This window comes from Chrysochloris asiatica, unplaced genomic scaffold, assembly GCF_000296735.1.
Source record: "Chrysochloris asiatica unplaced genomic scaffold, ChrAsi1.0 scaffold00049, whole genome shotgun sequence".
Classification (NCBI taxonomy): domain Eukaryota; kingdom Metazoa; phylum Chordata; class Mammalia; order Afrosoricida; family Chrysochloridae; genus Chrysochloris; species Chrysochloris asiatica.
In genome coordinates, this window is record NW_006408567.1 from 5,244,760 (window position 1) to 5,255,958 (window position 11,199).

The 11,199-nt window shown below is 38.0% G+C and overlaps 1 protein-coding gene across 1 annotated transcript; it reads right to left on the bottom strand.

The window, feature by feature from the left end:
• Nucleotides 1–4,918: 4,918 nt before the first annotated feature.
• Nucleotides 4,919–5,587, bottom strand: LOC102822827 (keratin-associated protein 26-1-like). Its single transcript, XM_006862579.1, has one exon. The coding sequence runs from the start codon at nt 5,585–5,587 to the stop codon at nt 4,919–4,921; it is 669 nt and encodes a 222-aa protein (XP_006862641.1).
• Between the last annotated feature and the right edge of the window lie 5,612 nt (nt 5,588–11,199).

An 11,199-nucleotide genomic window follows, 5' to 3' on the forward strand; every position in this document is an offset into this window, starting at 1 on the left:
CCAAGGAGGGGAGTGACTAACTTTTCAGTCTAGGAGCGTAGGTCCCTAGGACCATCAAGGGAGAAGAGCGGGACCCTATCCAGAGAAGCAGTGATGCCTGAAATGGAGGCAGAGATGATGACGAGGAGCGATGAAACAGCTGGAGACTCTAGATCCAGAGAGGGAGAGCGACTGTTTGTTGAAGACCTGGGGAGTATGGGGGTGGGGGGGCAGGATTGCAGGGTATACCCTTTGGTTGGTTGATGATGCATGGAGGGTATTGTAACCAAGGCAATGAGACGATATACGATAGAATGAATGTAAAATTAATGTTCTCCCATGTAAACTATCACATAATTCACAATAAAACTTTTAAGAAAAAAAGATCCCTCTAGAAAAACAAAAACAAAAACAAAAAATAATCAAACGATGTCTTGGATTAGGCAAATCCTCTATACAAGACCTCTTAAAAGTGTTGAAGAGCAAAGATGTCAGTTTGAGGACTAAGGTGTGCTGACCATGGTATATTCAATACCTCATATGCACGTCAAATTGGATAGTGAATAAGGAAGACCATAGAAGAATTGATGCATTTGAATTATGTTGTTAGATGACAATATTGAAAGTACCATGGACTGCCAAAAGGACAAAAAGTCCAGTGTAGGAAGAATTACAGCCAGATTCTCCTTAAAAGTCAAGATGGACAGAATTCATCTCTAATAGTTTGGACATATTTTTAAAAGTGACCAGTCACTGGAGAAGGATATCATATTTGGTATAGTGGAGGGTCTGAGAAAAAGAGGAAGACCCCTCAACAAGATGGATTGGTACAGTGGCAGAAGCAATCGGCTCAGGTTTTGAGGTTGATCCAAAACTGGGCAGTGTTTGTTCTGTTGTGCATCAGTAGTGACTCGATGGCACCTGAAAACAACAATAACAATTTATATTCCTTTTTTTTTTTTTTCTAGCATTTCCTTCAGATTTTTCCTTGTATTCTTCTTTACTTTCACAAACTTTCTATTCTTCTATGTTGTCCACTTTTTTTCATTAAAGCCCTTAATACATTAATCCTACTTATTTTGAATATACTGTGTCATAATTTCAATATTTATGTTCTGAGTTTGATACTGATGAAAATTTGTTTCTCTAAAATGTGTGTTTTTTGATGTCCTTAGCATGCCTTCTAGTTTTGATGTTGTTGAAATATACGTGTCTTGTACCAGGTATGGGGTTTATTGTGAGTTTGATATCAGTCTGGCTAGGAGTTTGGCCTGCTTTGTGCCAAAGGCTTCAACTTCTTTTTGTGTTCTTACTTTTGCCTGTCTTCTTATCTTTTGACTTTCTCAAATACTACTCTTCAGAGATATGCTTTGTCTTACAACTCTTCAAATTAGAATACAATAATATTATATTACAGGCCTGTTGATATGAGAGAGAAAGGTGTTTTATAATCTCATTAATTAAGCCTGTTTTTTAGTGGTCTGTGTATCTGGTCTGTGATTGTCATAAGTTCTTTTTAGTTTTCTTTTCTTTTTTCTCATCAGCATAGTTGATAGAGGAAGTTATCAGGAGGACTGGAGTGACAGAAATGCCCTTTCTTTAGTTGGCATAAGGCTCTGGCAAAATGTTTCTTCCTGGAGGCAGGCCATTTCTATGGAGGAGATTCTGGGCATATTTCATTTGAATTACTCTTCATCTTCCTTTTCCAGAGCCATGAAGGAACCTTACTAGGCTCTACACCATGAAAAACCTGTTGAAATGGACTAACAAAAAATAAAGAACTTTTACTAATCTAAAGACACAATTGTTGTTTTTAATTACCGTAAAGCAGGTTCTGACTCATAACAAACCTGTATATGATTTCTGAGGAGCAGCTTGAACCACAGACCTCGGAGTTAGCAGTCCCATGCTTATCCTACAGTGCCACACCAAGACACAGTGCAAATATGTACAATGGTGTGGAAGAAAACATTCAAAATAAATGTAGTAAAAAATACACTAATATCTAGACTTCCTAAGAACTCTTTCAATATTAAGGAAAATAGTCAAACTGAAACAGGGGAAAAAGCAAATGGAAAAAAAAAAGGATATCCAAATGACCAATAAACATGAAAGTAACTCAACTCCATCAGTCTTTACAGAAATGCAAACTTTAAATACTATTTGTTGTAGTTACTAGAATTTGAAAAAGTACTGGAAATTCCAACTATTGGTGATTATATAAAGGAACTGGAACTCTTATCATGATAGTGAAAATCAATATTGATGTAAGTGCAGTGTGTCTTTCAGGCCGTGTCAGCTAAACCTAAAAAGGCACATACCATGCAAACTATGAATCCCACTCCTATTTATATTACCAGTAAAAATGCCTTCCTATCAGATTACATAAGAGTATTCTGTGAATTATCCCTAATGGATCCAAACTGGCAACAACGCATACGTTCAACCACAGAAGAAAAAATTGTGGTATACAAATACTCTGTTAATTACACATCAAAGAAAACCAACAGACACACAACAACATGAACAAATTTCACAAAATGTTGCCTAGGAAAAGAAGCCAGGTACAAAAGAATAGACCCTGAATGATTCCATTTTTTTTTAAAGCTCAAGAACAGGGGAAACTAGAATATAAGGTTATAAATCAGAATAAGAGCTTCAACTACATAGTTCTGATTTGTGCATAAATTACTACCTATGAATATTTCTACTAAATTCTCATTAAACTTACTTTAAAATAAACTGACAAGATCAACAGAAGCATGACTGAGATAATAGAGAAATTGAGTCACAAAGTGATTTCTTCATTAAGGTAGAGTCAAGGAGAAGTCCAGGGGTAGGTGCCACAAATGGACTGCTGACGTCAAAAACTAAAAATGTCCAGGATAGCAAAGTGCATAAAACCGAAGAATGGAGTGTATTAAAAACAAAACAAAACAGCAACAGACTGAGCATGATGATAAAGGACATCTGGCATTCTGCTTCAGTTTCAAGAGGTACTTAAGGAGAAAGGACACTGTAAAAACAAAATGTATGGCTCATCCCATCTGATCAGCTGCTAATTAACTCCCAGCAATCCTTGTCTTTCTATAATACAGGCACCATTTTTAATAGATGCTTTCTATATATTCTAGAACTTTTCAAAGTATTCCATTATCTCAAAAAGTGAGATGTTCATATTTTACACCTTAGTTTTGTTTTAATTTGTAAAATCCATACCACCATACTTTTTTATGTTGAAGAAAAATGCATCTTTAATCAAAATGCATCCAATAGTTTAAGAGTGTATAAACTCCTAGTAAATTCTGATAGTTCTGATTTGTCTTGTGCCCCTCTGTATCCTGTTTTTCTGGTATAGGGTGTTTTGTCATATAATAGGCAACAAATTTTTGCAAATCAATAGTCATAATCGAATTTGGGCTGTGCTTTAAAAAACGAATATATGAATATGAATTTTCAAGGCAGATAAAAAAGTAGATGTGCATCCTGGTCTTCTTTATAACACATGCAAAAGGGTGGAGAACTGTAAAAACAATAACACGTTTGAGGACTTACAAGCATGCTTGCTGATTTTTACAAAAAAAATAAGTATTGGATTCCTTGTGAGGCACTGCGAACCACAGATGGACAGGACTGCGAACCACAGATGGGCAGTCCAAACTTACCAGCTGCTCCTCAGAAACTCTATACTGGATCTCTTGAGTCAAAATCGACTTGATGGCACTTGACAACTACAAGATATGTATTACAAAGCCCCAGTGGCGTAGAGGGTTATACATTGGGCTGCTAACTGCAAGGTCAGCAGTTCAAGACCACCAGATGCTCCTAGGGAGAAAGAAGACTTTCTCTTCTCCTGTCAGGATTTACAGCTTCAGAAATCCTTTACAAGGTTGCTATGATTCGGAATCGACTCGATGAAACATGATCACCACCACCACCACCACCACCAAGGTAAGTATAGAGAAGTCTTAGTATTTGCAATGATTAACACACTAAGATGCTAACCTAAATGCTTAATGTTCAAATCCACTCAGAAGTATCTCAGAAGAAAATCTTGGAAATTTATTTCCAAAATTCTTCTTTGAGCATACTCTGGGAGCACAATTCTACTCCGGCACACGTGGGGTCACCCTGAGTCAGAATCCACTTGGCATCTACTGGTAGTGCAATGTTGAGCAGAAAGAAATGAACCCAGAGAGGTAGCAAGAAGAAGTACAATGAAGGACACCTCGTGATAAGGAATTTTTACCTTATGAAGTTATGGAAGATCTAAGCCAGGATGAGACATGATCCAGTATGCAATTATAAAGAACATTCTATTGGAATCCTGTTCACTGGAATCAGTGATTTCTAACTTTGCCTTCTCAAAATAAACTCCACTAATGGCTTCATTGGAGTGTATTTTGAGAAATGTGTGGCGCTGTGGGTTAAAGCGCCAGACTGCAAAGACATTTGAACTGCAAGGTTGGCGGTTCAAGCTCACCAGCTACTCTTTGGAAACCATATACAGGGTCTCTATGGGTCAGAACTGACTCGATGACACTTAACAACAACAATAACAATGTTTTTTTGCATCTCTCAAGTACATGGAATTAGAGATCTAGAAAGCAGTTTGAGGAATTATGTATCACATTGTACGCAGTTAAGGTTGGTAATTTCTGTGTTAAGAGAAAATAATCAAAGACGCATTGATGAACCAGATTCATAATAGTGACTTAATCTAATTTATTAAATGAAACAAATATTTCCCATACTCGAATGCACATACAGCCATAATTTTATGTCAAAGGCAGATTAAAAGAATCAAAAATATCAGAAGAGTAGCTTGCAATTTGATCTAGCACAGAAACGAGAAAACAAACTAAACATGAAGAAAATGTACCCAGCATATGAATTTGATCCAGACTCCTCAGCATAATTTCTTAATGGAACAAGTAGTCTACCATTGTCCCAGTACAGAGCAAGATGGACGACAAGTACTGAAAATGTGGGTCAGAGGCTGATAACCAGTTGGGAGACACTGCACGGGTCTGAGGCTACTAGAAACAACATTAAGTGGTTGAGGACCACAGGTCAATCCACCCAAGGGTCGACATCCATATGTGAAGAGGCTCAGGGGTCGACAGCTGTTGGAGAAACAGTTTAGTGGTCGGTAGCCAATGGGTCCACAGCCCAAGGGATGGCTGCTGTAGAGCAGGGGACTTAGTGGACGGCAACCACTGGACACAAAGTTGAGAGGTCTACAGGATACTGGGAGGCAAGTGCTGGAGATGGAGGAAGACACAGGAATAAAGCTGGTTCCTTGGCAGGGTCTGGGAACATAGCAAGCAGTGGGAGGACAGGAAGAAGCTTCACAGTTGTTGTGCTCACTGTTGGTTGGCTGACAGATGGTTGATTCACCACAGTTGTCTCTAGTTGATTCACTGAAGGTGTCTTGGCAGTTGTCCAGGAGCCAGGAATTGCCTTGACAGCTACTGGGTAGGCAGATAGTATCTCCATAGCTCATGTCGGTAGAGCAAAGGGCAATGGAGGAGGAGGCAGGTATATGGCAGACATTTCTGCGGAATCCTGAGCTGTAATTTCCAGAGCAGCAGTTGCGGCAAGACATAGTGAGGTTTTCAGATCAGGCTGTGGCTCAACGGAAAGAATCAAGTGGCTCAAGTTTGACTGTGCCCCTCGTTGGCTTGAGCCTTATATATATATCCCTGGAAGAGGGTGGTTCTTGGTTCTGTATACAGACTCTCTTCCTCCTTGTTGTATGAGTCTGCATCAGAAGTCTGCATTATAGCCCAGGAAGTTGTACTCCCACCTCCCATAAAACTGGATGTTTTGTGCAAAGCTTTAAATAGATAAAGAATGGCTATAAACTAAGATAGCTAAAATTTTAATAGGATCTCTCCTTCTTAAATCATCCAACACAAACAGACATTTTAGATGGCCATATACTTATTCCAATGATAACCACAACTGTACAAACACTCTTAAATTCCTCTCTTAGAATTGTCTTTAAAATTTGTAGCAAGCTTCTTAAAAATAGTGGGAAATTGTTTATTCTTCAGCGATACATTTCTACCTTATTTGGAAATTGCCAAAGTAAATAACTTGGAAGCAAATGTGTTGAAAAAGAAAGTGGGCAATCCTATAATTTCTAAGGTTAGGGGCAGAGTTTAAAAATGCAGAATATGGAAAATTCAATATGCCCAATTTTGTGCTTTGTTTTATTTCAGAATCCCATCCAAACATCTTAATGTACAAAATGTGAGTTCACTTTATTCATTGCAATCAATAAACATAATCAGTGAAACTGGAAGTTGTTTTTTGTTTCAAAAAGTCATTTTTTAAATATAGGTAACAGTCGGGCTCAGTTAAAATTACTGATCTTCCACTGAACAAAATCAAACAAGCAGAGCACCTTGGAAAGAAAATTGGGCAATGATTTTGTGACCTTTTAGGTTTATTTATTTCATGGTATACTTATGTTCCAACCAATGTTGCAGTACTCGGTAAGCAAGGTAAGCATGAACTTATTTGTACTTACTTAATCTGGTAGCATAGTGGTTATGAATTGGGCTGCTAGTCTCACAGTCAGCAGTTTGAAACTACCAGCTGTTCCGTGGGAGAAAGATGAGGCTTTCTGCTGCTGTAAAGATTTACAGCCTTGGAAACCCTGTACAGGGTTGCTATGAGTCAAAACCGACTCCATGGCACATAACAATAACAAGAACTTATCTGTAGTAAACAATTTCACATGAATTTTCATCATATTTTGTTAATTACAGCTTAGTAAATAAATACAAGTAAGACCATGCTTACTTTGCTTATTGGATAATCCTCACTGGGTTCCAACTGAAAACTACTCTTTGAGTCAAAAAAAATAAGATATAAACATTGATTTTGCTTTGTATGCTGGTTTTGACATGATTTCAAAAGAGGTGTTCCTAACTTCATTATATAGTCAATAGCATCAGGCAAAATGTACAATGTTCCTACGTATCAGTATTCTGAAGGCTATTTGAAACTAAATTTTGTAGTGAGAAAATTTTTAATAAACACAATTTTGTCTATTTTCAAGTGTCCAACACTATTTTTCATATGTCTGCATATCCAGTGACTAAGATGGCTATTTTAGTGCAAGTTTAAATGATCTTCCAAATCTGAGTTCCAAATCTCTTTGGTTAAAAATTCAATTTATGCTATAAAACTTTCATCCACTTTAATGTTCAATGGACACATCTACACCTATGAAGTCTTTCTCTGTCCAGGAGGAGTAGAATTTATAGAATAAAAGGGTAGTCTATGAGGCAATGTTGGCCTATTTTACTAACAAAGATAGAAAGAAAGTAGAAAATGAGACTCTGTAATATATGAGATTCTGTCCCAACATGTGAAAATTATATCAGTATTTTAGATTGGAGACTATTACCCTTTTATGATTTGCATCTAATGTGTTTGAAGAGCCCCAGGCCTTCATCGCCTGCCAGGCAATCTTTGTACACAGCTAGCTGAGTCCTCTTGTGAAATCCTGGTTGCATCAGTTGAATAGCATTAGTAATAGGTGAAACCATCTTTAACTGAACACTTCTTAAAATGATGCATCAATACTTTATGCCTGCTTTTTTTCTAATGTAAACAAGAGCCTACCACCTACATCATGTGTGTGTCTCGGTATGTGTTATATATGAAGTACAATGGCTCAAAATCATGAAGATGGTGTAGGAACTGGGTATGAATCTGTAGCTCTGAGTCAGGCCAGGTCAATGACAACTAGCAACATCAACAATATGTATACATGGAGTCTCTGGTTGATAAATTGGGTATTACACTCAGATGCTAACCTCAGGTTTAGAGTTCTGAGTCCAGCCAGATGTGTCCCAGAATAAAGATCAACTTCCAAAATAATCAGCCACTGAAAAAACCCTATGAAGCAGTTTTAGTAATGAGTCAGGACTGTTTTATTGGCAACTGGTATTCGTATACATCTTGATGGTTTCCATGAAGGGAGAGACTACAGAAGAAGAGAGAACAAGTCTAATATGTAATAGGCTTCTGGTATGCATACCCACATGTGTAATATCATTTTATCCTCATAACTTAAAATAGTACATTTACTCTTTGAAAGATTCCTATGAGAAAATTTGGAATTTAGAAAACCGGTAATTGATAATAAGCAATCATTTGAATAAAGGCTCCGTGACACCAAAACATTTTTTCCTGTCATTAAGCAATATGGCATTATGTTGACTGTATTGAAATTGTCCTTTACTAGCTGTGTGACCCTGGACAGTTTGCATAATCCCTCTTAAATCTAGTAACAACCATTATTTCTGGGAAGAATGGTAATTTTAATTATATATAATTACATGATTCAATATATTAAGATATAATAAAAAGTTAACGCAAACTGCAAATCACTGTAGATATGTTGCAGTTGTTATCTAGCTTTGGCATCCTTACCCTACCTCTTTCCAAAGAGTACTATCCTTGCATTTAATTTTTATAGAGTAGTCTGGTGTGGTGCTGTGGGTTGATGTGCTGGACTTCAAGGTCTCTTTGAACTGCAAGGTCAGTGGTTCAAGCTCATTAGCCACTCCTCAGAAATCCAGGGTCACTATAGGTTGGAACCAACATGATGACAATTAACAATAGCAACCATGAGTATTTTTTTCCTGTTATTGATATGTAACGCTGTGAAAATAATCCATGGGATTTCATAAAATGAAGTCTCCCAAATATAAGCTATACTTTAAAATAATATATGTTGCACTGATGTTTCTCAAGTATGACTAGGCACTATATATAATGGAAGGACTTATTTGAGTATACTACAGGTATCTCGGAGTCCTGGTGTAGCGCTATGGGCTAATGTGTCAGACTGCGAAGTCGTTTGAATTGCAAGGTCGTTGGTTCAAGCTCACCAGCTGTTCCTTGGAAACCCTATACAGGGTCGCAATGGTTCAGAATCAACTAGATGACACTTAACAACAACAACAACAACTAGAGGTATCTTATTAGCAGGGTTCTATAAATATATAGCTAGATCAGAGGAACCTAGTGCCACTAATAAAAGAGCCATGAATGTAGTGTGTCCTTTAGACCTGGGGCCCCTGCACTGTGAAGCTCCTACATTCAGTGAATATTTGATACCAAAAGATCTCTAGGAATACTGGACCTATTTATGCTTAAACATGACTTCTGAGTTTCTAAGACTAGGGCCTTAAGTTTTTTAAATTTCAAGAAGTTGGATCTCCTCCAACTCTGTTTTGGAGTGTGGGCTGCCATTAAGATGGGACTATTGCCCAGAGCTGAGGGGACAGGGTTTCCATGTTCAAGAGGGCAGAAAAATGGTGCTTGCCAGGGCCAAAGGGTTGGGACCACCACTCATATGGACTAGAAGAAGTAGAGTTGCTTTTCCAGTAATCTGGAAGGTAGAGCTGAAGTTCAAGGTTGAGAGACCTCTAACCAGAACCCAGAGTACATGGCCATCATCCAGGATCTGTAAGCAGGGCTATTGATAAATGGACTCAGGGAACAGAATATACTTTTCAGTCTTTGAGAAATAATGTACATTGTTCTGTTGTGTATTTAATTTGTTTCCTGCCTATTATCACTTCTTTCCCTCCAATTGATCTGCTTTGTAATGGAAAAAAATCTTCCATTTGCCTACTCCACCATTGTATTTGGAAGCAGATAATTTGTATTCTAGATTCACAGATGAAGAGAAACTTGTTTCAGGTTGGAATTTAGAGTTGGAAGAATTTGACAATGACACAATGGGGTCCTGGTGAAGGATAAGTCCTATCCTGTTAACTGCAAGTTATAAGATTCAAACCTACCAGTTGCCCCTCAAAAACCCTATACAGAGTCATGATGAGTATGAACTGACATCATGGCACTTAACAAGAGCAACAATATATAAAGGCTATGCACTACAGCTTTGCCTACTTTATTGCTTTCTTTTCAATGAGTCAAAGGTCCTTCCCTGTCTTACTCCGTAGAAAGAATTCCAAATCTGTCACTTCTGGATACAAATAATCCTCAGAGCATTACATACAGTAAAGATGCAATAATAAATGGCAAGCATCCCACTCATTCAACAAACACATTGAACATCAAGTGTGTACAAACCTTATGAACTATGTTGGGGATGATATCGAAATATGATAATTTTCTGTTCCCCACATACATACAACTTTGTAAGTGTGATAATACAGGTACATAGTCTACAGTTGTTGTTAGGTGCCATTGAGTCGGTACTGACTCATAGCAACCTTAGGCAGGGAAAAACGAAACACTGCTCAATCCTAAATTAACCTCACTACTGTTGCCACGCTTGAGACCACTGATGCTGCCACTCTGCCAATCCATCTTCCTTGAGGTCTTCCTTTCTTTCTCTGACCCTCCACCCAACCAAGCATAATATCCATCTCTAATGACTAGTTCCCCCTGACAATATGTCTAAAGTATGAGAGACGACGTTTGGCCATCCTGGCCTCCAAGGAGCCTGGCTGCACTTCTTCCAACACAGATCGGCTGTTTTTTTGGCAGCCCATGGCACTTTCAGTATTTTCCTCCAACACCATAACTCAGAAGTATCAATTCTTCTATGGTTTTCCTCATTCATTGTCCAGCTTTCACATGCACATGCGGCTACTGAACATACCTTGGTTTTGGGTCAGGCATACCTAAGTCTTCAAGCAGACATCTTTGCTCTTCAACACTTTATAAGGGTCTTGTGCAGCAGATTTACCTAACGCAATATGTCGTTTTTTTCTTGACTGCTGCTTCCATGAGTGTTGATAGTGGATCCAAAAGAATGAAGTCCTTGACAACTTCAAATTTTTCTCCATCGATAAGAATGTTATTTATTGGTCCAGTGATGAGGATTTTTGTTTTCTTTACATTGAGATTCAATCCATACCAAAGGCTGTGCTCTTAGGTCTTCATCAGTAAATGTTTTAAGTCTTCTTCACTTTCAGCAAGCATGGTTTTATCATCTGCATATCTCTGGTTGTTAATGAGTCTTCCTCCAATCCTGATGCCACGTTTTTCTTGATGTAACCCAGCTTCGCAGATTATTTGCTCAGCATGCAGGTTGAATAAGTATGGTGAAAGAATACATCCCTGGCACACACCTTTCTTAATTTTAAACCATTCAGTGTTCCCATGTTCTGTTCAAACAACTGCCTCTTGGTCCAGGTACAGATTCCTCATGAGTACAAT